Source organism: Nyctibius grandis, chromosome 6 (genome assembly GCF_013368605.1).
Source record: "Nyctibius grandis isolate bNycGra1 chromosome 6, bNycGra1.pri, whole genome shotgun sequence".
Taxonomy (NCBI): domain Eukaryota; kingdom Metazoa; phylum Chordata; class Aves; order Nyctibiiformes; family Nyctibiidae; genus Nyctibius; species Nyctibius grandis.
Window position 1 is genome coordinate 87242501 of NC_090663.1, and position 27777 is coordinate 87270277.

Below are 27777 nucleotides of genomic sequence, written 5' to 3' on the forward strand. Positions count from 1 at the left end.
CTCAAGCCTCCATTTACACTCTCACTCTATGCTTCTATGTGAAAGTGTTAGCTTCTGCTTTGGAAGTATCCTTTATGCTCAAGTTTAATGCAGGTTCATTGTAAGCTGTTCAAAACCTTGGTCGAGGCAAGCCTAACAGATAAAAATTGGTGTTACGTATTGATCTTTTTAAGTTTAATGTGTTGCAGAGCAAGTTCACAATGTAACTTGATTAAATATCTCTGCTCTGGAGGAGCTCCAGACTGGAATAGCAGGATTGTTGCAGCTGAAAATTAAAGCTTATTGGCAGAGTTGAGTGTGGGAAGCTTAGACAGCATTTACCCACGTTATTAATGTTTCTTAACAGTTCCTTATTTTGATAAGTATGAAATCACCCACAGGTTTTTTTTTCACGGTTATTAACATGTTGGCTGGCATAATGTCCCAAAGCTTAATGATATTCAGAATGTTTCTAGCCAGCTGTATGTACTTGTAATTACATCACTCCCTTAGTTCCTGCTTCTTTTACTCATCGTACATGATACCTGTCTGTTAAGGTCAATGAAATTACCCGCACGAGTGTAGCTCAGTGATTGTCTTGGCGTGCACTTGGAAATGTATAACTGTGTATGTACAATCGAGCTCCAGGAGGAAAATACTTCTGGAGTACAACTTGAATTTTTTCCTTTTGTTATTCTGCTTGTACCATCACAAGTAAAAGGTTATATTTTCTCTTTTCAGAACTAAAGTACAGAGAATTTTCAGGATTTTTTGTTTGCTTTAGCAGGTATGGGAGGGGAAAAAATCTATAACTTTGAGAAATGAGAAATTGTATCCTTTTTGTTTGTTTTTCTTTGTATGTGAGACCTTCTGAATGTAATATAGGTGTAGATTCAATGGCAAGGCCGTGATTCAGAGTTTCAGCAATGCGCTGTATATGTCTCGTCATGTCTGCGGTGGGTTGTTCTCAGGATTTGACCTGGGGGGAGGGAAGATCCAAAAAAGAGGGAGGAACTTCGCCTTGGATTATGCCACTACAGTTGCAAGTAGCATTGCACTGTTGGTTGCCAAAGGGAAATTGTTGTTGGTTCATTGGTATCGATGAAAGTTTCACTAAATCTCTAACAACAAAAAACCCCATCCCACTATATGCAGTTCTAAATACTAAAGAGTAAATCACCCTTGCCAAATATTTTATTTGGCAGTTAGGAAATGGAACCAGCTAGTGTACTCATGTAGCAAATCATATTGTCCTTTTCCTCCATTTGATCACTTGATGGAATTTATATTTAAGCCTGAGTGAAAATGGTTTGTGCAGGTTAAGGCCAGGTACATAAAAGGCTGGCATGACATACAGCACCTGTTTAACTTCATGCAGCCCACCAATATCTATTGTCTCATCATCGGCTGCTTTAAGTAGAAAAATGCAGCCCTGGGGAGAGCAGAGATTTAACTGGGCCATCACAGGTTAAATGTGATTTAGAAGAAATAGATGGAAATGGCTTACTTCACCAGGTCATCTGACTGAAAATCTCCTGTAATGGAAATTAAGTTTATTAAATGGGTGGAAACTGTTTTGATTCAGTTGTCATACCCTAGCAATACTTGGGTGCCATCCTCTAATCTCTAGGGAGTAAGTTAGACACTAAAGTTTATTTTTATCCCCTTACCAACAAAAGTATGCAGTGTCACTTTTTTTTGTAAATGTTGTTGATTATTAAATTCAATGTAAGAAAGGTTGGAGGAAAAAAATCCTACCACAGGCCAAGAGAATTTGATAGCTGCTAAAAAATTAGTTTTGAAGTTTTGAAATATATACTAAAGTCTTTCAGTCATGCCCTCTTCTGCTGTAGGCAAGAGTTGCATGCAGTCACCTGCAGCCAGAGACCTTCCCCTTGACCCTGCATCCCACAGTGGGCTGAAGGCTGGCCACTGGCATATGCTGGTGTACATGTGTACACACTCTCAAGCCAAGGAGCACACTTTGGCTGTCCTCTAAACTCCAGTAGATGAGGTTTGGTTTGGTTTTTGAGGATTGTTTGGTTTACTTAGAAAAGTTTAACACTATCAGACTTGTGCGTATCACTATTACAGCTGCTATGATGCTTGGCTTGGTAGGGATGGCATCAGGGTACCTCTGTGCTTGTCAGGCTTAACTGTTTACTTTGGGGCAAAAATTCCAGGCTGTGCTACGGAATGTATTTAAACAGTATTTGTGATTTTCCCCATCTCCATATATCCTCTTTATTTTGACTCTCCAAACTGTGTCCACATCAAAAAAGGGATTATTTTTTTTGGGTCCACTGTAAAGCGCTGAGGTACCTAGCGTGATATTGGTAGGAGATCTTAAATTGCGTGTGCATCTCTCCCTGTATAACCAGCACAGCACATTCACTGTACCCCTGTTTCTGTTAAGAATTTACCAAAATATATGGTCCAGGAAGGGGGCATTTTGTAGCTTCAGGGAGCCACGACAGGGAGGAGAAGTGGTGGCATCCTGAGGTTATTGCCAGCGCAGTTTTAGTTACTTTAGGGCAGCGAGTTTCAGTCAGAGAAAGGGAGGCATGTTTCTATGAACAGGGTATTGCATGTGTGGGTGTACTTGGCCCTGTTTTATAGGGCTTTTGTTGCTACAGCAATAAAGCTAAGGGGGGAGGAGGGCTACAAGGACCAGGAACATGGAAATAAAGCAACAACTTACACAGAGCATTTAACTGGAATGGCTTTTTTGGGTGGAGCACCATTTCCAGGAGTGACTGGTAGAGCAGGGTAGTAACACGCCAATGGAGTAGCTAACCTTTGAAACTGGACTGGAAATGCCCGTGAAACCCAAGTGTACAGCACAGTTTCTTGCAACTTGTTCATGTGGTTTAAGAGTTTTACTGCTATAATCTTTGAATCCAGTTTCTTAATGGAAATGGTGGTCCTGCAGTTGTATCTTAGCTGGAGTTTGGGGGAAACCCAGGCTTTGTGACAGCAGTTGCTTCTGATGGTTGTTTGCCGCTTTGCGTTTGTTGTGTTACCTTCCAGGCTGTAGCCTTCTCTTCAGATTATTGAATCCATTCCAAATTATCTCTGTGCAGCTTTTCCAAACAGTGGTCGTGAAAATAGAGCGTGGATGTTCCAGCTACTTGTTCTGTGGCTTTTGTTAGTTAATTTCTCAGTTGATTTTGAAGACCTGGCATTCATTTTGCAATTAATGAAAGTCCAGTCTGTGTAATCTTGTCACCATCTTGCTGCTCTGCAAAAATCAGGGGAAGCATTGCCTGTTGTTAGTGCAAGAAATAAGAATGTCAGCTTTAGGCTGTGACAGCCAGAAGGCCAGGCTGACTGACTGCTGACTGCTGGCAGTAAGCTGCTGGAAGGCCAAGTCTAGGTGCTCCTCCACAGAAGAGTATGTTGTGCAGGGGTCTAAGTAAGTAATCTTTGATAATTTGCATTTCTTCTGCCACTGCTTATTATCCCAAGAGTATCCCATCCACCTGTCTGTGCTAATTACCTGAATGCAAAGAAGCTGTTGTGTGTCATTTTAGACTGGTGGCTTCTACTCAGGATGCCTCTGTTGGTTGGCTTTTAGAGATACTGGAGAATACTACCAGAATTACAGTACTGGGCCATAATTCTTGGTTTTCCTTTATATTGCTGTTAAAATAGCTGCAGTAAGAGAAACAGGGATAACAACAAAAAGAAGGAACTGTGGGAAATGGGGTAGATGTTTGCTGGTTGGTATCCTACAGTGTGTGGTGAGAGGAATCCAGAATGTGTAGAGCAGAACATGGGATATCTACTGTGATTGCTGAGCACGTGGTTCACACTTCTGCAGTGCTGCAGGGATGCAGTGATCCAGAGGAGCTTTACAGGGACTAATAAAGCTGTGTGGAAACAGTGCTTAGGCAGGAATTACTCTGCATCACTTAATGCAGATGCACAAGACCCAGAACTGCCTTCAGGTTGAGACTTGCCCTTGGTTTGTGTGATTAACCCTGTTAGGTGTCTGATGTCCTTAGCTTTAAAGGAACCTAGGAATGAAGGGCTGTTTCCAAAGCAGTGGATCCTGTTTTTCAAGGAAACAATCTACATTTCATTTCTTCTGAAGAATCAAAGGGAGATTTTAAGGTTCTACAGAAGCTGCAAAACAGCAGCTCCTCCCCCATAGGCACCTAATTTGCATACCAATATTTTCCAGATTGGCAGAGAAATGTCTGGGAGACAGCATGCATCTTGAGAAAGGAGAGTTAAAGGTAGGGACAAAGTTACACCATTGCTGAGAAGCAGAAACAAGACCTCCTGAAGGAACCGACAGGGCAACGCTTTACTGGCTGACATGAGATGGGTCACACTGAGGTGCTGTCTTGGAGCTGTGCTTTGGCCTACCACTTTTGGGGGCCAAGTGATTTTTTTCCCCCTTTGGTCACTGGCATTCATCTTGGAAAATTGCTTTCACTGTGTCTTTATTTACTCTGACAGCTGGGAACTTATCAGATGGTAGTTTGCCCAACATAGACACCTGTTGTGCATTTGAAGCTTTTGTGAAGAAGCTCTTGGGGTGGTTTTATGCTAACTGATACAAAATATGTCTTCTGCCACACTGACCCACAGGGATTTCCATAATGATAGAGTATGGGCAGAGAAATTCCCCAACACCTTGTGAAAGCAGTGTGCTGGGTGTTTAGTGCTGAGTACGGTTACTAACACTGGAGGCAATAAATGTTGTACATGATATTCATTAGAAGGCTTCCTTTAGTCTGGTTGTGGATTGTACCTCTTTCTAAGTAAGATAGGAGTAGTTTGAATAATACCACAAAAAGAGGTATGTAATGCTGCCATGTGAAGAAACTTATTTCAATTTAAAATGCCTCAAATATTTTTGTTAATTACTGTGTTTACTTCAGATGTGGGTACATTTCAATAATTATGACATTTATCTGGGAACTCGTAGTAACTGTATTAACCATAAACACCAATCTCAAGTGGTAGGTAGTTCAAAATAGTGTAACTATTAAAAAGACAAATTATTTGTGTTTAAGAACATTAAGAATAACTGTCATATGACATCTTAATTCATTTGTTACAATTTACATGTAAAAAAAAACCTGCATTGCAATTTGTTTACCTTTACAAATATTATAACAGTGTATCTGGTGGTACCATTCAACAGAGTAATTAAAAACCTCCTGGTTGTAATTACCATCTGTCCTCAATGAGGCTTAATCTTCTGTTCTTCAGTTCAGGGAGATACTGGCTGTTAACTTCTGCAAATGCTCTTGTTAGGTCCCTGCTTTGGGGACAGTGGTTTTTTCATTTCATTTACCCCCATGCCTCCCTTAAAATCTAATAAATATTCTGTCAAAAAAAACCCCAACATCCATCTTTTCAAATTCTCTTGTAGTATTTTTTTTTGTGAGACCATGTTATTCTCAACAGTGAAGCACCACGTGCATTCAAGATGAATACACCTAAAGCAGAAACAAGTTATCTTGTTTGTTCCAAAATCAAGGTGCCTGGTTTTCCATGCATTGATCTCTTATAGCCAGGTATAGATTCTGCTCTGTAGTGACTTCAGTGGAAATGTATGTGCTCGTGTCAGAGTTCTGCTTGCTCACTTTTCTCCTTGCCTTTTTAAAAACAATGCTTTTGAAAGTGGGGTGTGAGTTTCCATGAAATTATTTCTAAGCAAGCAAAAAAACCCTCTAAATAAGAAACGAAAAGCCTCTCATAGTGGTACTTGAGGAAAAAAAACTCTGCAGTAATCAGGTTAGTAATATGCCATTTGGACTAAGCATTATTAGCCAATAACTGCTCATTACCATTTGTCATGTGATGAATTCCCAGCCAGTTGCATATAATCCCTTTGCAAGTAACCTGCAATTCCAGTTGATTGCATTTTGCACAGTAGATAAGAATATCAAGTCAGAATTTATTGCTACGTTATATTAATTCCTTGTACAAAGAGGTTAACTTGACAGGTGTTAACTTCAAGGGTTAACAAAAATAATCTGGATGTATTTACCTGAACACAAGCATTCAAGGTGTATACTAACTGTGCATAGTCTGACATGGTTAAGTTGCAGTGATTTTGATAGAGCAGAGTCCTGATCTGCATGCTGCTCCTCAGGGGAACGCGTGCAATTTGGGGGGGTCATCTCTGTCCCCACAGAATGAGATCCCCAGCTTCCGCAGCTCTTCTGGATGTTGAAGATGCAGGATCACAGCTGGCAGGTGGGGGTGATGCAAGTCTGTGCTGCCCTCCTGGGGTTGTCCTGCCCTCGTGTCACCCAGATGATCCTCAGCCAGCTGGTCAGCCAGGTCAAACAGTCAAAAACTGCCCCTTACCAAAAAAATTTGGTGGGATTAGCTTTCCATCTGTCTGGCCACAGGCTGCGTGAGTGTGTGTTGCTCCTATGAGGAAAGGGCAGCCTGTTCCAGGTAGATCAGCTCAAACAGGTAGTGAAACCATGGCCCAGAACTAGCCCCTGAGTAATAATATTCACATGAAGAAAACTCCCTGGCAGCACCAGTCCTGACTGTATTCTGTCACAACCATGGGTGCAATAAAACTTCTGCCTTTGCTTTTCCCATGTTCTCCAGTACTTGCCAAGACAGATGCAGTCCTTCATGCTCATTGCCAGTTAGACCTACATGGGCAATTGAAGGAATAAAAAGGGTTTTGGAAACACCCTTAGTCAATACCTTTTTCTCTTTTCTCTTAGAGGTGAAGAAGAAGGCTGGCTTTATCACTCCAGTGCCAGGAGGGGTAGGACCTATGACTGTTGCAATGCTTCTGAAGAACACACTCGTAATTGCTAAAAAGCTCATTTACTAGAGCAAGCAGGCTACCTTGGAAGAAGAATCCAAGTTGTTCTATTTATTGATACATGAAACTTTTATTTTTTACTACGAAGATATTTATTTCTACATTGTATTTATTTTTTCATGTGAAGTACGCTGAACCTGATGGTTTACAAAATGTTGAAATACTTTGTGTTACCTCCTACTGACTTGTTGTGAGCAAAAATGAGTTGGAGAATGCAGCCTACACACATAGGTTGTGTTGGTCAATTATGTGTGTGAAAATGAAGAACGAAGCATAAATTACAAACATACCTGTCCATCTAGGGATGGGGTGCAGTTAGTGAGATCTTTTAAGCACTTGGGACCCTCAGTTTGAAACTAGGTTTCAATGTGCTAGAGATCTTTTAAACATATGCTCATGAAGCACTCTGGGTGTAGTTTAAAGTCTTGAAATACATTTTTTTAAAACCCTTAGAGATGGCAGCAGCAATCTTGAATCTGAAAAGAGTGAAATTTTTCTTTCAGCTGCCAGGCAGTCATGTTAACATGAATGCAAATGTTCGGTACGTGTTTTAAAATAAAGTAAACTTGAATGCTGGTGACATTCTGACCTTAAACGTATGCAAGAGGTGTGCATGAATAAATAGCTAGAATTGAGGCCAGAATTATTTTCTTTCCATGTCTGGATTTGTTTGACAAAATGTTTTGGTGCATAATACCCTCATCCCACAAAAACACCTGAATAGGTGACTGGGCTGGATTGGACTTGAATTAGGTAGAATGTAGTTAAAACTACTATGTATGTACTCTATGTATAATGGGGGGGGAGAAGAGGAAGAGAAAAGCAGACATTTATCCCTGATGAAACGTGTTGGAATTTTAAGCCATTTAAGAAATCTCTTATTTTCTTAAACTGCATGAATGGTTCTTTTTTTAGTCCATGATGTAAGGCTGAGCCCTGTGAATCGTTGGCTACAAGGTTTTGCTGCTGAGAGGACTATGTGGTGTAATAAGATCAGTATGCTTCTATTCCCAAAAGTTTTAGTTCCAAGAGGGGTCTAGAACAGCCTCCTGCAATGTGAAAGTTGGAGTGGAGTTACTGCTAAGATGCCAGCTGAACTGAGTGTGTGCACTATTGGCATGAAGAGCCTACTCCAGTTCCCACTGAAGTCAGTGGGAGCCAGTTTGGACTTTTAGCTTTATGGTTTTTATCTTGGTTGGGATAACTTTGATTTATTTTCATCAGGAGCCTCGGGTGTTTGCCAGTAGACTATAGATAACTTGAAAGGGGAAGGGAAAAAATGTGGCTAAATACTACTGCCATTAAACAAAAAATGTGCTTACTGTAAGAAAAGAAGATAGAGCATCACTTTGATGGAGATGGTTCTGGTGATGGAGAGTTCTGTTGAATGCAGTGTTTACAGAAGAGGTTGGCAGAGTCATTACTAAATACCTAGTGCCAATAGTGCAGACGCTGGCTTATTTGTTTAAATTTAAGCGGTATTATAAATATTGGGAGGATCGAGGTGCCTGTGGAGATAATACTTAGGCTAATCAATGCATCATTGACCAAGATGGAATAAAACTTGTTCACTGTTATGTTAGTCTTGGTGAAAAATTTCAATACAGTTTTGGGGGTGGTTGTGTGTGTTCTTTTTTTTTGTCAGCGTGTTGAGTGGAGCGAATGGAGAGCTTTTGCATGTTCAGTCATAACTTTTTTTTATCTGTTTACATTGCTGTTCTACATTCATGTGTGTTTTGTTTGCTTTAACTATAATAATCTCTGTATTTTTTTGGCAGAATAACAATTTGTGGTGTTTTGCTTATGTCCCTTGAGTGAGTCTGCCTCTTTGGTGTCCTAGAAACAGCTTATTGTCCATCTTCAGCTTGTTCTCTCTTCACCTATGGTGGATGGATTAGCATTACACCAAAGCCAATGAGAGCGAGGTGCTATTTTCAGAGCTGCCAGACACATCTGTGAGAGCATTCTGCACTGGGAGAACATCCAGAAGGAGCATCCAGAGGGAAGGGCCTGTTAACCGACCCAAAAAGCCTGCTCGTGTGCCAGACCCGGTCAAGTCGGGTCCAAGCACAAACGCCCTGTGGCAAAGAGAGGCACAGCCTCGTCCACTGGAGCCTTCTCCCAGGCCTACCGCACCCAGCTGTGTTGCCTAATGCCGAAGCCACCTCTCGATTCAGGCCGGATTAAGCTCCCATTGTGTAGATGTGTGTTGAAAGCCAAGCTCCTGAGCCTTAGCCCTGCTCGGGACTGATAGCAGAGGTTATCCAGGTAGGCATAAACACTCCTGCTGATCCGGGGAGTGCGCAAGCTGCACTGGATGGGTGTGCAGGCATGCGGCAATTCAGGATAGCAAAGGAAGGGAAAAGCCTCCTGGAATGCAGTCCGTGAGCAGGAGAATGCGTAATTAAACTAAGCATAACTAGTTTGTGTTTGTATCTTAACCTGTGAACTGGTGAGATTTAATCCTACAGATCACTGAGGAGAGTGCGGCGTAGAGGGAGGACTTGAGCTGACCCGGGTTATTAGAGCATTTATCAGATTTTGGGTTTTAAAATATAAAACTTGTGAAATGTTTTTGTTGCTTGGAGCTCACAGTCGAGAAAGCAAAAGTTCTGGCTGGGGTGAAGTGTGTAGAGATGGGTTGTGGTGTGTGTACATTATTGAACTGGGCCTTTCTGATGATCTGCACTGGTATGTTTGGCTACGTAAGTACCCTTCAGAGGGACCAGTCCTACTTGTTCCAAGCTGCCCGTGACCAAGGAAGCTGGACAGCGTTTGGGGCTGTGGAGCGTGGTTTAGTGCAAGAAATGTGTATGACAGGTGTGTCTTCAAGACCTGCAAACACTTTATGTGAAGAGTATGTTTGTTCTCATTGTGCATGCCCACTTCCTTCAAAAGGCAGAGGTGGGCTTTTATGGCAGTGTAATGGCAGGAGTAAGGAAGGGATCGCCTAATATAGGAGGCAGCAGCTTACCTGCTCCTTCAGTCTGTGTGTTCTCAGCGCCTGTGCTTTGCCAGCTCTCAACTTCTGCCCCTGGCAAGCGTGCGTAGCTCCAGCCAGCCATCCCAGGCCTTGAGCAGGGCTGGTGGCCTGCCTCGCTTCAGAGCGTTGTGCCCACGGGAAGGCTGAAGGAAATTAGCATGGCCCTCGGGCTCGCCAGAGCCGGTGATCAAAGGCCTCTTGCTGGCAGTCACTGATGGAGAACATCACCCATTATCTCTGTGTCTGATCACTTCCTAATCTCGGCACTAGCTGTTTTTGTAGTTCCTCTTCTGGATGGCAGGGAACCGAGGTACAGGGAGGACCAAGGAAGGAGCACAAGCAAAGCAGGCGCTGGTCTGCAACTCCAGAGTAGCATCCTGACTGCTGACTGTCCTCCTGGAGGTAACACAAGACCTGCATGGCTAGGGGAAAGAAAGATGATGTTTTTCACCATAAGTCATTTTTCTTTTTGCTCACTTTTGCTGTGTTTCGTTGATCTGCTCTGGCAGATACCAGCTCTCTCGTGAAAACTGTATCTTTGCATGCACGATTATGCCTACAGGTAATAGGAAACTGGGGTTTCAAAAGAAAACCTGATCCCATTGCTAGATAATAGCAGTTTCCTAAATAAATGTGTGGTTGCCTCGGGGGCTGAGGTTGTTGCCAGATGCACCTTTTTGTGATTGGTGAGAACAGCAGATGACGCTTCATGGCATATAAGTGCACGAGAAAACACGGGAGCACAGATAAGCAGAGCAAGTGAGCCACCTGGAAAGGAGAGCTGAGAAGGTGTTAAAGCAGCTGCTTGCCATGGCATTCGGAATGCTAATCTATATTTTGCTGAAAGGTAGGTTTGGAGGAGGCTTTTCAGTGTTGTAAGAGACTTTGTTGAACAACAGTTCCCTCTTTCTGAAATAATTGCTGGGGGTGGAAAGCATGCAAAGACATAGCGAAGCAGAATTACTTTAGCAATTTAAAACCTGGATGAAATTTTAACTGACAGGGTATAGACTCTTGGAAAAGAACCTACTTAGACTGGTGAATGGGTGTAGCATTGCAGTACATTACAGGTATCTGTGTCGTAAATTGCATGAGGTAATAGAATGGAGAACAGAATGGATATGTATTTTGGAAATCTGCAAACAATAGTTTGTTTCCCCACAATCATAATTATGCTGTGGCAAAAAGGAAGTTTGAGGCAAGAATATTTTAAATGAATAGTTATTATATTGCTGCATCACATCAGAATTGTATTAAGTGGGTACATGTTTTCTGGATGAAATGAACCTTGAATAGATATACTGAGTTTTTTCTGTTACAGTAAGCATCTATTTGCATTACACAGCAATGGGGGCACTGAGTGAAGAGTCAGCTATTACTGTTGCGTCCCTCAGCACAGACTTGTGGAATAACTGGACAAAAAACAACGCTGAAGGTAATTCTTTTTTGTTCTGTTTGTGTCTGTTAATCTGTCACTTAAAAAAGGCAACCAACCAAAACCAAACACCCCCCCAACAAACCCAAAACAAAAAACCCCAACAAGATCTGTTATGGTGATAGCTGCTGTAATGCTCCTGTCACTTGGACCCTGGTGAATTTAGTGTGTGTTTTATTTGTGAGATGAGCTGCTTTCTTCACCGAGCCTTAAAAACCTCTCTGAAGTCATAAGCTGCCACTCAGCTGGGGTAGGCTCAGCACTGACCAGCTAAAGAGTCATTTATCCAAAGTCAGCTGTAATTTGAGGAAGATATTTTAGGGCTAACTGGGATAGATGGTCTGCCATTTCTGGTACTTTTAACTAGTGCTTGGTTTCTGGCTGTCTTCAGTGTGAATCCTTATGCACACAAGTGAGAGTGCAGCAAGCATAACTTCAAGTGATGCCTCTCATTACTGTTACTCAGTAGTTTGTTTCTTTGTTGCAGTTTTGCTTTTGGCTATCACAGCTTCCACAGCCCTCTTCAGAGTGCTAGCTCTCCCTTTGCTTTCTTTTTCTTCTCTGACTGAAATGTGAACTCAAGCTATTTACCTGCCAACACCTGAGACCAGAGGGCTGTGTTTATCCTGCAAGCTGCATTCTTGATGTTACTTCAGGTGCTAGTGATGTCATTTCTTTGGGAGAACTGTGCGATGGGGAGCTGAGGTTTTGGCAGGTCAGTAAAGGAGGAAAGGGTTTTAACTGTGATACTTATTAATGTCTTTGTACTTTAAAAAGAACATAAACATGCATACAAATCATCTTCTGTTAATTGTAAGTCATCATAGGATGTCTTACAAGCTTTTTTACTAGATCCATAAGCTTTTTATTTTTCTCTTAAGTCAAACTGTTCTTTTTTGTCTAATTTGTCGTAGTGGTACAGTGTTATAGATATATACACATTCATCCATACATATATATATGAAATCCACATGTGTATGCCTGTAAAATATATAAAATATATATACACATCCACATATGTATGTGAAGTCGAGAAGATGTCGATTTTTGACTGCAGGAGTTTGATTTATCAGCACAGCGCTGTGGTCTGGTGTAGTGGATTTGTCTGTGACATGATACTTCCAGAGCTGCAAACAGGAGTACAATGAAGTAGAAATATGTTGTGACTCCTTAAGTACTCTGTATTATTTCTAGAAAGCAGGAATTACGGGTCATGTTTTAACAAATAAGAGGCTTATTTAGAGGGACACAGCCATGTCTGTTGTTGTCCCATGTACCTTTCTGCTAGCTGTGGCTGTGCAAGTCAAGTAGATACCAGCACTTCTAGTTGAGAGTGTGTTTCCCTCAAAGGTAGAAGCAGATTCACAAACATATAAGCACACATTTCTACATGGGTAGTTAAGAGTATTTTGGTGGACCTTTTACAAAGCAAATGAAAAGTTAGAAAGCAGCATTTGCAGAAAGAAGATGGAAAAGAAATGCTTAAAGACTCACCGAAGAAACTGGCTGTATCTCTGAAGTCTTGTTGTAGCTCCTATGCCCATGCAAGTTAAGGCTATAGTAAGGTTTATAACCAAGGTTCAGTAATACTGGATCCTAAGAAAATTAATTCCTGGTTAAATATCACTGGAGGAACTGGCAGTTTCTTGTGGGATTGCAAGTCCTCTGGAGACTGAGGTGCACTTTGTGGAAAACCATTAATTTCTGCTCAATATCTTTGCCTCCTGTTTATAAGATCGTGTTCTACTTCCTTATTTTATGTTTTGTAGGCTTTAGTTGTCACCACTGCTGCGGCTGGGAAATGTTAGGTGATCAGCTGGGGGGAAAAGGGTAATGGAGAGGATAACTGGCTGGGAGCTGACATGGAAGGGATAAAGAACTGATTCTGTCTGGGCTGAAGGGGAGCCTTCGTAGCAAAAGGGGCAGCTAGGAGTAGGGAAGGGCTGGGGTTTACTGGGGGGAAAAAAAGAGGTCCCTTCACTGCCATGAGCTGCTTCTTCCATGCAGCCTGTAAGGGAGGCCCTGAACCTGGGGCTGACCCCTTCCCTCCCTCTCCTGTCTGACTCTCCCGTTCCTCCCCGACGCACCATACTTGAAGGCTGAGCTGTCGTGGCCTCAGTGGCTGACTCTTTTTGTTGCCTGTCTGTCAGTTTTGGCATGCCCAGGCTCCCAGGTACCTGTAGTTGTGATTTCATGTCAGATCTTGCCAAGTGTATCTGTGTGAATGACTCAGTTGCAGGCAACTGTCAAGTGCTTACACAGCATGCTTTCCTTTCCTCACGTGACATGAAAGGGCACATGGATGTGTTTATTCAACAGCTTATTTAGTATCTAGGTGGAAAATATGATATGAATTAGAATAATGCTCTGGGATGGCTTAGAAAATCATCTGTTTTCAAGACTCATGATTATGTCAGAACTAACCTGTACTTTTGCAATGTCAAAATAAATAGCACTTTAGAATTTTTATATGTACATTTAAGATCTGATCTTGCAACCCACGATGGAAGGCCGCCACCTCTTGGCAGCAGCGGGGTAAATGAGGAGGGATGTTCTGGCTGTGTGAATCCAGCTGGTGGAAGGTGGGGTAGAAGTGGCTGGGGATTTCACGCCTCTGATGTGTAGATTTGTAGCTTTGACGGTTATTTTCCCCCCTCCCCTTCCCCTATGGCAGAGATACAAGTGAAATATTAAACCTGTGAGGTAGACATCTTCTCAGGGCCCGACAGAAGAGTCGGTGATGCTGCACATCACCCAAAGAAGTTCATTTTAAAGCAAGACATGTTTTTTCCACCTCTGTAGCTTTTCCCAATGAAGTGTAGTAAATCAACATGTTCTTATTCAAGCAGACTTGAATTGTTACTTGTTCTCTCTAAGTCTCTTGATAAGCTGGAAGTCTGATCACCCTGTCAGGTTTTAGAGGGCACTATTTTCACAGTAGTGTTGTTTGATCTGAGTGACAGCGATAGCATCATGCCTCTTAGGTGTCCAAACCACATGATTTACAACTGAAGTTGTGAATTGCTCCAATGTGCAGGCATAGAGTAGAGCAGCTGTTTAGCATCACTTGTCGTCTCTGCAATGAAGCTACATAAAGGACGAACAAAAAAATTGCTTAGTTGAGCACATGGGGGATTCCTGCTGTTAAATGACTCAAACTGGAATTTGATTGGGAATTTAGGGGATTGGTGGCATTACTCCTGAAAAATGTGCCGTGGGATCTCGACTTGACCACAGCATGGCTAGAGGCTTACATCTATGACTGTGGTTCCATCAGTGTAATATCTCCAGACCTTGATTCAGCACTTAGTCAGGAAGGAAGGTTTCTGCTTGCTGTGCCATTGTGTAGTCACTCTGAGCAGACCTTGTCACCTTCCTGCATGATGTTATTTTTCTTGCAGTCATAACTGTAAGCTGGTGTTGACACACACTTGGTTAGGAAATCATCTTCAGCCATCACCAACACAGTCCCCTGGAACAGTAAGACATTGCTCGGACACCCCACCACCAATTCCTGTAACTGGGTAGATATTCCTTGGATGGTTTTTCTGATTGGATTTCAGGTTGGATAATACTGATGTTACCCTGGCTAACTCTCCCATAACCATTTTTATACATGCTTCTCAAGAGCAAGTAATTTATTTACAGTTTGTTCCTTCTGTGAAGCTGTGCTGGAATGTCTTGGAAACTTGTTCTGCTTAGCAGTGTTTGAGTCTGCTCACGAGACATATCACAGTAAATCTATGTATTCAATGTCTTCTGCAGGCAAAATCTGTTCCACTTGAGTTGCGAAAATATATTAAAATATTTTACCTAAACATAACATGACTTTTTCACTTTTCACAGCAGACTACGCAGAGCAGCCGAAGCTCTTGAAGCTTATGCAGACCTGTCTTGAAGAACACCACAGCTATTGTATCAACGGGCTCTGTGCTTTCCACAGCGAACTGAGGAAACCCATATGCAAGTAAAGAATACTGCTTATAAGTATCCTCCTTAGAAAATAACAACAGCAGCATAGTTTCTTTGTCTGCTGCCTGTTACTAGTGTAATGTGAGTAATTTTCAGCAGAGCGGAGCTTTCAAGTGCCAGTCAAGTGTTTGCAGGCTTAGAGTTTGGCACAGGTTTGAGTGCTGTGGTGGCTCAGGACTGTCCACAAGGCAGCAGTGCTGTGCTAGAGGAATACTAAGGAAGGGAGAGGGAAAACCCACAGCTTTGTAGGTCACTGCTATGATGGCATCTCAAATCACAACTGGCGCTAGAGTAAGTAGTCGTGTTCCCAGTGGGCACAATGAAGGGGGCAGGATCTTCCAAGATATCAGCTGCAACCCCCTTATTCCACAACTGCTTACACACCAATCAGGACTGTGGTGTCCTTAAAACTTTCTAGGGTCCGTACTGGGTGGCTTTGGCCTGTGGAGACATTATAGCAGCTACGGATCAGCAGAGGACAGTGCTCTCTGTCCACACCCTCCACGATGAGGGTATGTTTAGACTGCGTTTGCTGCTGTGACTGCAGTCCTTGAGCTAGCTTGGAACTAGATAGACTGGGGCAACTGGTAGTCTTGGTGGAGTGAAGAGGCTCTGACTGAGCACCAGATTCAGCCCATCCTCGTTTAGACTTGTCCTAAATTGTTTAAAACTGATGAAAAATAATGTGTTTCTGAAATACAAAGCCTAACAAGTTCTGAATAATTTTTGCTTGGTGTGTATTTATTTTGTAGGTGCCTTGCAGGTTATAATGGAGAGAGGTGTGAACATTTAACACTAAATTCATACGCACATAATTCTTACGAGCGCTACATCGCTGTGGGGATTGGTGTAGGAATACTGACAAGCGGGATACTCGCTATCATCTACTGCTACGTAAGAAAGAGGTACGGGAGATGTGTAACCTTCTGATTACTTCATCTGAATTACAGTGGGCAGGAGGAAACAGCGTGCAGAGTTTTGAGGGCCCTGGGAGTGTGTCTTGCCTGTTACTGACCTGCGGTGTGAAGGAGCTGACACAGTTGCTCTGCTTTCTGATCTGCCACTCAGGTTAAATGGTGTGATTGTCTGAAACACGGGTTTCATTGGGGCTGCCTAAATGAGTTGGCAATTAGATGTAGGTTCTGTTCAGACTGCTGTAGTTTGATTGGTGTGATGAAAGTCACATGATGTTGTCTGTTTTAGATGCAGGAAACTGAAATCACCCTACAAAGTCTGCATGGGTGAGACGGCACTGTGAAGCCCTGGCGTTGGGACACTTACCAATTTCCCTGTGAAGGAGAGGAAGTTCTGCTGGGAAGGCCACCCTGCACCACCTGGCAGGTACCCCAGCCTCGCTGGTGAGAAGAAATCAAGGGAATGAGAGAGCGAGTACATCAAAGGAGCTCCTGCAGGACTGACGGGCTCCGTTCCCTTTTGAAGAAAGACTTCCTCTCTGTAGTAAAGGTTGCTAGGTGAGCAGGTCCAAACAGCTACGGATACTCGCAGCCCTCTCAGCGCTCTCCTGTGGTTGGTGTTTGCTGAGGGGAGGACTGGTTGGTTCTAGCTGTTCTCAGTCATTTCAAGCCCTCCTACAGTGTTCTGCTCTGGTCTTTTCTGTCTGGTTTTTTTTTTCTCTTCCTTTTTTTCTCCTCTGGAGGAAAAGTACAACCTGTCTCACAACGAAGTTGTGTTCACAACATCATGTGCTGACAAGAAACTGTTTGGGTTCTGATTTTAGTGTTTGCTGCCTCCGTGTGTGGGTAAACAGCCCTCTTCCAACACAGCAGTTACCTTCCGTGTGCTAAGCCAAGTAAAGGCTTCTGTTGCCATAAAGGACAAAATCATAAAATGTTTTGGACTGAGGAAAAGCTTCTCAAAAGCTTGCTTCAACTTAGGAATAGAGAGTAAGCAATTTCTGGAAAATTAGATGATGATACCTCTGGGCATGGCAAGTTCTTACTATTTTCATAAGCAAAGCAATCGGACATCTTTCTCAAAATGGATTATTGAGTGTGCTCATGACAAAGAACTCTACTTTCCCCTAACATCATACAGCAGCTCACCAGATCCATGGAACCTCAGGCAGAACATTACCTCGCTGCACCGTGATTTCAGCACAAGACTTCAGTTCCTAGAGAAGCTGGAATTTTGTTATGAAACTTCAGTAGAGCTTTGCCCAAGAAACAGACTCTTTTTATTCCGTTCTCACATTATGTGCACAATGTGACCACTCAAAGAAATGACCACAGGGATTTTGTACACCCTGGACAAACACATTACATATCAGATGCTTGTTTTTCTTCATCTTGTCTACAAAGAATCACAAAGGAAAAAGATTTTGTTCAAGAAAAAGGGAAGAAAATTGGTTTTGAAGATGGGGGCACTACCTGTGACTTCTCACTGATGGAGTATTTGCCACTGCTGATGAGACTGGAGATGGCTCTGAGAGATTCTAATCTCAGCTCTTCTCCATTGTAGACACATCTGCTATGCTTAGTCATCTACGAGAAAAAGGGAGTTTGGTACTTGGTGATTTTGTGGGATGATACTGGGTCCTAAATTTAGGTGCCCTGCTCGAAAGCTCAGTTTCTTTATGTGAGTTAATTTTCACAACAGGATGCATGTAATTTGTTTAAAAAAACCCTGTGTATTTGTGAGACTACAATGATAATGCTGAAATGACAGACTGTGTTTTGGAAGGGTAAATGTACATTTGGCACTGGAGTGGTCTGAAGGTCAGTGGGCTTCTCACACAAGGGGGATCCTGGTCAGTAACTGAGTCATCTTGGCTCTCCTTTTGATACCAATAAATAAAACAACACATCACACGCTGTTTGGTTGGATTTGCCCTCTGACAGACACGAGCAAGTGACACACACAGTAAGGATTGCTGGTGAGGAACTGGAGGGAGACAGACACCAGTCCTTTCCTCTGCACATTGACATGAGCATTGTGTGAGAAGCACTGAGCTGATATTCAAACTCTCAGCCTTTTTGTTTTCTTTGTCTCAAGTTATATCTTTAGCTCTCTGTACTGCTTGTTCCTTTCCATTCTTCTGACCTTTTCTCAGTATTCACCAAGAGACAACTGCTCTTCATGATTTTCAAGTCAGCTTTCAGTAGTTGCCCTAAGGTTTTCTGTGTCACATGTATGTAATGAGAGTGCAATTTAATGTGAATTACAATCTGTGCTTCTACCCAGACACACAAAAACACCCTTCACCCCTTGCGCACACTGGAGAGACTGAAGGGAAATACCTATTAGGAACATGCATGGCATCAGAAAAACACATGTGAGACGTCTTTATCATTAATCTCAGAATATTTCAGAGCTAGATTTCAAAGGATGAAAAGCCTCAAAGCTTTTGTCATGTGAGTGAATCTCCTCCACAGTGAGTTATCTCTTCCTGCATGCACACTGCGAGGGTTGCATCTGCTTTTGGAGGACCAGCCCTTCTGCATCACAGAGGCTGTGTAGTGGAGCAGACATGCACTGTAACACAACTTGCTCAGGGTCTACGTACAGCTGTTAAAGGAGTTCTAAGGGCAGGAGTCTGAACAACTGGACTTTCACTTGTACAAAGAAACCTGTCAGGGAGAGATGGATGGTGTTTGGTTTTCATCATTTGCATGTCCTCTTACTGACTTTTTTGACACCCTTTACATACCAGTGGCCAAGCAGGTGCCTTGCAGGATATGCAAGTGCTTCTTGAAATGTATTTGCTCATTGCAGTGAGACACTCTGTACCTACAGAAACACACAGTGACTGCCATTTTTTAAATTTTGGTTAAACATAACTGGAAAGGAAGGTTTATTTCAAGGCCACAATTTAGCAGGAGATGAAATAGTGAAATATTTTTTTCTAGTTTGCCTTCTGGTCCAAGCTCACTTTGGAAGGGCTGCTAGAGAAAGTTTGCTGAGATTTTTCTGCTAGTGGAAGAAAAGCTCGAGAATGAAACACCAGATGAGGCTGTGCCATGCAAAATGAGACTTTGTGCAGGGGCAGAGTGAGAATAAAATGGAAAGATGAAGATGAGAAAAAGGAAAAGGAGGTCTTTGCTTCTAAGACATCCAAGGCTGGTGGCACCAACACAGATGACAGCTTTCTCCATCAGTCTGCAGTGGTTCCAGGCTGTAGCCCATGCAGAAGAGTGTAGTCATAGCAGTTTTAAGGGATTTCATCAGGCCCAAGCTGTGTTTGAGGCATCACTGCGTGAGTGAATCACTGCTGTTTGATGCAGTGACCCAGCTGAGGAAGTCTGCGTTGCCTCAGATTGCTTCGTGGAGTCAGCCCTGCTGCACCCTGCCTTGATAAGTGACAGATGCTACTGGGCTAGTACAGTGTGTGGCTGCTTACAGGGCTGAATTTCCTGCAGAACTGGCCCGTCAGAGGATCAGGATCGTCTTCCCTGGCTCATTTATCAGGCTCAGACTCCTCTAATGGTGTAATTAATAGTCTTATGCTTCTGCTTCCTATTAGCTGCACATGCCAAAAACTGTCACTTCAAGAGGAGAGCCTGTGTTTGTGTGGCTTTTAGGCAGTCCTGCATCAGCTTTGTTGGGGCACCAGCTCAGCAGGGCCAAGAGAGAGACGTTAAAGACTGGGACCTGCCTTTCTGAGGGACAGAGCGCTTGCCCAGTGTGTGATCCTGGCTGGTGGAACCCCACTGGCTTTTCCTGCAGCGCATCTCTCAAGCCTACTTGCCCTTAAGCCACCCAGCCCTCTGCTTCAGTGGCATCTGCAGTCACCACGCAGGTGTACTTTGTTGCTAGTCCTTGGCTGTGACTTGAGTACGTCCCCTGAACTCAACACCCATTTTCTGTTGAAGTGTGTGGGTGGCCTGCAGGTTACCTGATCCCAGCAAGGTCTGTTTAAAATGGTGAGATACGAGACTGTGGAAAAGATGACTGTCCTTTCAAGAGGCTCCTCTGGAAGGTCTTAGAGGGCTGCTGGCAGGCAGGTAGGTAGGAGACAGTATTCCTTCAGAGAAGGTTTTCTCTTACTCTCAGTAACCAAGAGTATGTTATGCATAATACCACAGCAGGGTTTCTGCTCCTTCCCACTTGCTATGGCAACCCAGCTGCTTCTAGTGCGTATTGAAAGTAAAAACTGATTTGTGCTCGTGTGGCTAGCGCAGGGCTAACTAGCAGGTGGTCTGAAGGCGAGTACTGGCTTGTGTCCGAAGAACTAGCTGTGAAACTGGTTACTTGCTAGTGACTCTGGACTTTATGCAAAAAAAAATTAAAAAAAATAATTAAAAAAAAATAATCACAAACAAACCCCCCAAAATCATCTGGCTCTCAGCAACATTTTATAGCTTTGTCATTCTTTACACCTTTTTTTTTATTATTATTAATTTCTGGTCCATACACTGTAGTTGGAAAAGCATCCCGCAAAGAGAATGCTAACTTGGCCAAATAATTGATTTAATAATTAAGTTCAGAATAGCTCTCGTGACCCCTGCAGCTTGCACTCCTTAAAGGATTTGTCTTTAGAGCACCCCTGAGAAGCAAGGCAGTGCTTTGGGGATGGTGTGCTGAGGAGAACTAAGGCAGGGAGGGATTAGTCAGGTGAAGGAGAGGCATGGTAAAATGAAAGTTTAATGGCAAACAGCAAGAGTTTCTTTTTCAATATTTCAACTCTCTATCCTGTATGATATGAGTGCAATTTTTTTATTTTGTGTTTTAACTTTTGAAACTACTCAGAGAAGTACCATGACAAAATGTGTTTGAAATAAGACAATTTGCATGACGCAGATAAATAATCTGAAGGCTGTATTCAGTCACCTCCAGCCCATCATAGGTAGGGTCTTCACTAGCCCTGCTCGTTTCAGGAGCTGCTGGCATGGAGCTGAACAGCTTCATGGCAGTGGGGTAGCTGGATCCAGCCTCTAGAAAAAGCAGCATGAAAAATGAGGAGTGGGGGAAAATGCACTGGTATTGCTTGCATTTCAGGGTGTCACTTCGATGGCCCAAAGGTACCGGTGAGCAACTTGGCCTGCTGACTGCGAGACTGAAAGCTCAGCTCAGCACTCTGCAGTCTCTCTGCGTTGCAGAGCTCTGATGGCATCTGCGGTGATGCGTGGCTGCTCGTACGTGTCACGTCATTAGCTTTACTCTGAAGAGGGAAGTGCCTGTAGAGGTCCCTATTGTACTATAAATCCAGGAAATCATTTGAGACTCCTCCTTTACGACCCAGTTAACAAACAAGCGAAAAAAAAGTGTGGGTACTCATTAAAAGCTCAGTGTAAGTAGTCATTAATTATCATGACAGCAATAAAATCTTGGACTATGACTAGACTTTGGGCTGCCCCTACTCTCGCTGAATTGAATGGGAGCAAGAGCAGGCTCTGTAGGAAGCAGCTCTTAGCAAGCTGAAGGAGAAGTCACAGCACAGCCGACACCATAGCTGCTGCCTCAGCCCTGAATTGCTCCTGGAAGCCCAGCCTTCGGAGTAGCTGTTGCTGTTTGCAAATTGACCTGCTGTCACCTTCAGCTTCCCAAGGCTAGGAGACATGATACGATCCAGGGATGGGAGCGCTAGAGCTTTGTCACTGTCACTCCATGAAATATGCTCTTTGCTTTTTTGGGGTGGTTGGTTGGTTGTTTTGGTTGGGGAAGGGGATGGGGAATGCAAGAACCCTGCCTCTGTCTTCCCTGTTCAAGGCTGGTGTGCAGAGATGCCTCTCCATAGCTCCATCTGACAAACAGCACAACGGGGTTGAGACATGAGAGGACAGGGCAGTGCTTTGCAGGAGCGTCTGACTAACTCGGGCAAAGCTAATTTGTTTGACATCATTTCTGTACGTAAGACTAAGTCTGTTTGTGTCCCATTGTTATGGCAAATCCCATGATGAAGTGCATTTTATTGACTCCTGCTGGCCGTTTGACGGAGCCCAGCAGCAGGTTTGAATACAAGCGCTGTTCCAGGAAGCTGTCTTAGCAGATACTCCTTCCGAATGTAAAGGTTGTGGGGCAAGCCATGGGCCTTGGAGGTAGCTGTGACAGCTTTACGTAACAGGGAGGACCTGGGCACTGCGGTGCATCCCTGCTTTGCGGGCCAGGCAGCCCAGCAGCCACCCACTGGGTGGGTGAAGCAGGCTGAGATGAGTCAGTGGCAGGCAGGGACAGCGAGGGGGAAACTTGAGTTACTGGCCACGCCAGGTAGCCAGAACATGCACTATTTGGCTAATAGTTTTGTGTCTTTTCCACTCTTTTCAGGGCTACAGCATCATGTGTTCGTGTGTGTTTATTGGAGGGATGGTGGTCAGGCAGAGAAACACAAGTAGGGCCCTCAAGTGCCCTTATCTGTGTTTGTGATTTTTGGAAACTTAGTGTCTGGAGTGTTGGTTTGCTGGGTACAAGTCTTAGTAGCTCTAGAGCAACACTTGGTGGACTTTGGCAGCTGAATCTGCCTTCTGTCTCTAGCAGTGCAAGCACTGAAGCTTGGCAAGCTGGGATTTATCATCGTTGTAGACATGGGCAGGGGAGGGAGAGGAGCTGCAGGCAAGGGTGGGAAGGCAGATGCTGCAGGTGAACTGAACGGGACATTGTGTCTTCTCTCTCCAGAAGAACAGGACTTAGGTGGGTGTTGGTCACAATGGTGGTTGCTTTCAACAAATGCAGCTTCACTGATACTAGCAGCGTTGGTGTTGATCTGGGAGGGCTGAAGGTTTCCCTTGCAGTGGATAATGCAGGTCTAGAAGAACAGCCAGCCTGTCTTCGTGCTGTTATTTTTCTTATCCAGCAAGGGGAATAATTGAATGCACAAGTCCCATTTGATTAGGCTGTGGGGCCTGATCTTTGTGTTCAGCTTGAGATCAGACCGGAGCCCACACAGAGGAGCAAATCCTTTGGTATCTGATGGCTGTAACGGAGTGGTGGCTGTGAAAACCTTCAAGTAGGAGTTTCTGCTAATTTCTCTTGCTGCCTTATTCTCAGGGTGGTGGTGAGGTGCAGAACCGTGAATTCCAAGATAAGCATGAACAGGAAGACAAAGGCAAGTTGAGCCTGGTGAAAGGTACTGTGCTTAATGAGCCTGTAAAATCAGCCACTTCCAACCTGATCCTGTAAAACAAGTCCAAAGAAACAGGACAGAGTATTTCAAGGCAAAACAAAGTTCAAGACCCAGAACTACCTTTGGGGACAGCTGGCTAGCTGCACAGAGTAAGATCTGTGGAAGGTCAGAGGAGATGCATGTCTCACTGCAGCAGCCTCTGGTTCAGCTGTGTTCTGGTTTCTAGCTTATGTATTTATGGCTGAACAGCTCGTTGTAGCCCTTACACCAGCGTGAGCATGCACAGCTTGGCTTACTTAGCCCAAAACAACAGCTTTTAACTTTCCCTGCTGGGTGTGTGGACCCTGTTAAGTGAATGCAGGTGCCAGCAGTAGAGCTGGCTTTGGTAGTTGTGTTGCAAACCCTTTTCAGTAGTTCATGGGCTGGTGGTGTGAAGGATCTGATTGAACAAAGGCACATCTGATTTTGCTCTGGTGGCCAAGCAGGCAGAAAGTTAGCCCTGTTACAGCAGTGCCTGGAACAGGAAATTCTCTTGCCCTTTCCCCTTGCCTTGTTAATACTTCTCTTGACTTTTTTTGGTGGCACGTTCGTGACTTCTCCTGTGCAAATACATTTGAAAGTTCTCCTCCCTCAGGCACTTCTCAGCCATCTCCTGAATTCCTTCCTCCATCACTAACTATTTTTTCCATCAAGATTACAGCAGCAAAAAAATGTTCTCTATGGGCTAGGTGCTCCCCTGTGCATGAAAAATGTGTGCAGGGGCCAAGAAACACCAGGAGTTTCTTCCTGATTGTTCCCAAGAAGAACGGGGAGTGACGCAGGCAAAGGGCATGACCTTACACCGACACACACACGCTCTGAGGCCTGCACAGAGATGGCCGTGACCTCAACGAAACAATAAGGAGTTGAGGGCTAGTCAGAGTTGTGTGGCCCCTCACATTCCTCCCTGACCCTTTCCTTCTGGTCCAGCGTGGTTCCTTTCAGGTTCATCCTTCCTGGCCTACCCAAAGCATGTGTCCCCTTTTCCCACCCGGAGAAAGTGCCTCGAGGCAGAAGGAAAACACCTAGGAAGATACCCCTCTGTGGGGTACCACTATAAATTGTCCAGTGCCCTCTTGTAATTCAGGTGCCATGTTCAAACTGTGGCCTGGAAGGTCTTTAAAAGGGGTATTTAAGATGATTCCAGGTAGGGTTAGTTTGATTGCTTTTTAGACCATTAAGTATTTATGAAATGTAGCAATTGAATGCCTCCACTGAAGGCTTTTCAAGAGAATTAATCATAATGTGGGGATCTGTGATTTTCCCAGTTAGCTCTGCCCTAACTCCAAGCCCTGCTGCAGGCTGTAGTAAAACATCTGTTGGCTTCAGTGGATGCAGACTTAGGCTGCTTGCACCATCTGACTCCTTGGGTATTTAGGTGTTTATGTCTTTTGAGTGCCACGGGATTCTTAAAACTGCCCATTTGTTTGTGGTGTTTTCTGTAGGAAGAAGCACCATCATATATGAGAAGAGCGAGGTAGGAGAGACAAGCCAACGTGCTCTTCAGTAACAGCAGCTCATACATGTAAGTGTGCTTTGGATATTACTAGAAGGCTAAACGAACCCTGGGTGGAGGAGAAAACTCCAGGGCACTTGGCTGTATGTGGGCGCAGTTTGGACAGAGCCTGTTGAAATCCCGGGCATTTTTCCATCAACTTCATCAGGCTTTGGAGCAGATGGCAAGTGAGTCGTGGTTCCTGTGACACGGGAGAATCCAGGGGTGTCTGTCGTGTTTGGGCTCCTGCCTGTCCTGTTCCTGAAGGTGAAATCATGGCAGAATTAACGCTGACGATTTATTTGCTCCTTCTTCCTTCAGCACTTCAGCTGTGTGCTGCCACACGCAGCATTTCTGTTATCCCAAGTAACATTTTCTGTGATCAAAGTCTAGTTGACATGGAAATATATAGTCAAACATTGACATAGGTGCCCTGTGCGTATGATAGAACATCTCTGACTTTAATGTGCATACCATACCTTGTGCTGATGCAGGGCTGAGGCTCTGACTTAGATTTCAGGTGTTTTGGTAATGTTGAACAGCAAGTTTGTCTTTTATTTCTCATAAAAATAATCTTTGTTAACCTAGAACTTGGGTTCACGCAGGTCAGTACACGTGCAGAAAACATCCCATTATCTTGAAAGAATTTGGCTAGAAAAAAAGAAAAACAAAACAAACCCAAACCCAGCAATGTCGGGGAGGGTTGGATCCCATGTGCCCACTGCCGTGTCCCTCCTGAGCCCCGGACGAGTGTTCAGAGCGGGGAGCCCTGCTGTGGCGTGGTGGCAGGTCTGTATGCAAATAGATGCAGATCAGGGCCTGCACTACCTTCATGTTCTGCACAAAATCTTTAGTCCAGTCCCTTCTACACATTAAATTCCCCTGAGGTTTGTGGTCCTATGCAGAATGCAAAAATGATAATTAATAGAAATACTACAAAATTACAATTCTGTATGATTTAACGCAAGTCACTGCCAAAGAAATCCAGGCAAAGGTTTCCACATACGATGAGGAATTAGATGGTACAGAAGCAGCTTGCATCTGCTTTAGGAGACCTGTTATTTCAGAAGCTTGAGCTCACACATGGGTCCGTCTCAAACTGTAGACCTTCTAAATCTCCTGTCTCTTCTGTAAAGCGTCAAGCTACCTGGGTACAAGATGTGAGCTAAAAGTATATTTTGCCTGTGCTAAGGGTGAGGAAGCAGCAAAGGGCAAAAAGCGTGGGTTGATTTGCTGAGACCACCACGTGCAGGATCTGACCCGTCCCAACTTGCAGAGTAAACAGGCCCAAGGGACAAAGTGGTCGTCACGTTTGAATGGAATGGCCTGACGGTTTTGCCACTCTTACATCTCTCTCCTTGGTCAGCTTTAAATTTTCATTCTCCCGCAGCAGGGATCGGGGCTGTGGCATCAGGAAAAGGAGTCTGGGAGGCAGCCAGTGCTACTCCAGCTCAGAGGAGGCGATCTGTGAGAAGGGCAGGAGTCTGCATCGCGGGAGACGCAGGTACAAGGCTCTGCCTCCACACGTACCTTCAGTTAGTTGCAGATGCCTTGGTGCTGCCATCAGAGAAGGACCACAGTAGCAGGGATGCCACGGGGATGAAAGTATTACTGACTGTGAAGGTAGTTCATAGGTGCTGGGGAGAGTTTTGGGTGTTAATAGTTTTAATAAAGTGGTTTTAGGAATGTTTTGCATCTCTGGAGCTTTCATAACATATACTAATAGAGGCTTTTGGCAAGAGCAGTAATGCAAATTGCTGCCACCCTCTCTTAGCATGCGGTGAGCAGTGTCTGTTCGAGCGGCCACGTGACTGAAAGTCTGAATGCAGCCCAGCACCCGGTGAGCTGGGAATGCCCTTGTGAAACACCCAGCCCTCTGTGTCCAGCGCAGAAGCGCCGGCCCCTGCCCTCCCACGCTTACTTTACCCCTGATCCCTGCCAGCTTGCGCAGTTCTCCGGAGCTGCTTATTTTTGAGCTGCTGGGGAATGTCCTGTCGTTGGGGTTGCACATCCTTGCACCATGGCTGCCTCTAAGCCTTCATTTCCTTTGCTTTTGAGGGCTTGCATCAGACTTTCAGGCACTATTGAACAGAGACATTTGTGTTTATCTGCCTGCCTGGTAAGGGAAAGGTAAGCAATTTTTATGCTTTAAATGCCTCTCATATCTCCCCAAGGGCATTTAGTTATCTCATTCCTTGGCTGTAGATACATTTGTAGTGGGTGTAAGTTAGAGTTTCCTCCTGCTTTATCTGCAAAGCAATCTGAAGCCCAGCTGAGTTCATAGTGCAATACACAGTGATGTACCTTAGAACAAGTTGCGTCAGGACTTCACACCACTGCCTTTTCCTCCTTGTTTTAAATTGGAGGAAAAAGTTTATAATCGTTTACAGCAAACACCTTTTTCAGATGCGGTTGTCTGTGTTCAGGTGGTGCTAAGGACGGGTTAGAGGTGTTAAAAACAGGCCCAACATTTCCCACTTCTGGTGGCAGCGGGAATGACACCAGAGCTGTCTGTGCCCCCACATTGGCACAGCCAAGGCAGCTCTTAGAGCCAGAGCAAAGGCTGCTCTCCGTGGCTCAGAATACATCAGGAGCGGTCTCTCCTGCCCTCCCTTTCACCCAGGTGACTGGCATAGGAGGAGAGGAGAAGAAAATGGGGTCCTGTCTAAGAAGGTTTTGGTGGCACCGGCCCCGCTGAGGTTATTCTGGGAATCAGACTGAAATGGGACATGTTCTAGTTTTCTCTTGCTTGTGACACAGCATATGACTCATGTCCTTTTTGCCAAGGTCTGGGGGAAGTGTGTGTGCAGGGGCGGGAGGAGATCCGGGATGGGAAGGTCATGAAACGTAGGAAAGCTTATCGCGGTCTCCCTGGAGTTCTGTGCAGGATGAACAAGACTTGCGAGTCCAGTGCCTTTGTCCTGTATATCCTGGGGAGTGCTGGGAAGGAAAATGGCCAGCCCACCAGGTGCCAGTGTGCATTTTGTGCCAGGCAATCGTGGCTTTATGCGCTGCCGTTCTGTCCAGTTGCGGTTCAGGATTG

General features: G+C 44.2%; 2 protein-coding genes across 6 annotated transcripts in view; both read left to right on the forward strand.

The window, feature by feature from the left end:
• The window catches only part of LOC137664547 (albumin-like), a 369558-nt gene that overhangs the window by 139874 nt on the left and 201907 nt on the right, over positions 1-27777 (forward strand). The gene's annotated exons all lie outside the window — the stretch shown is intronic.
• The window catches only part of LOC137664625 (bifunctional methylenetetrahydrofolate dehydrogenase/cyclohydrolase 2, mitochondrial-like), a 62837-nt gene that overhangs the window by 17859 nt on the left and 17201 nt on the right, over positions 1-27777 (forward strand). Inside the window, exons 8-11 of one of the 4 annotated variants that reach the window (XM_068402879.1) lie at positions 11122-11211; positions 15058-15178; positions 15936-16088; positions 16387-17767. The exons of 1 other annotated variant lie outside the window; for it this stretch is intronic. In XM_068402879.1, coding sequence (XP_068258980.1) covers positions 11122-11211; positions 15058-15178; positions 15936-16088; positions 16387-16441 — 419 coding nt within the window. In that variant the 3' untranslated portion in view covers positions 16442-17767. Of the gene's footprint in view, positions 1-6689; positions 7389-11121; positions 11212-15057; positions 15179-15935; positions 16089-16386; positions 17768-27777 lie in introns of those variants that run through there. 2 more of the 4 variants (XM_068402880.1, XM_068402882.1) reach the window with 2 other exon arrangements.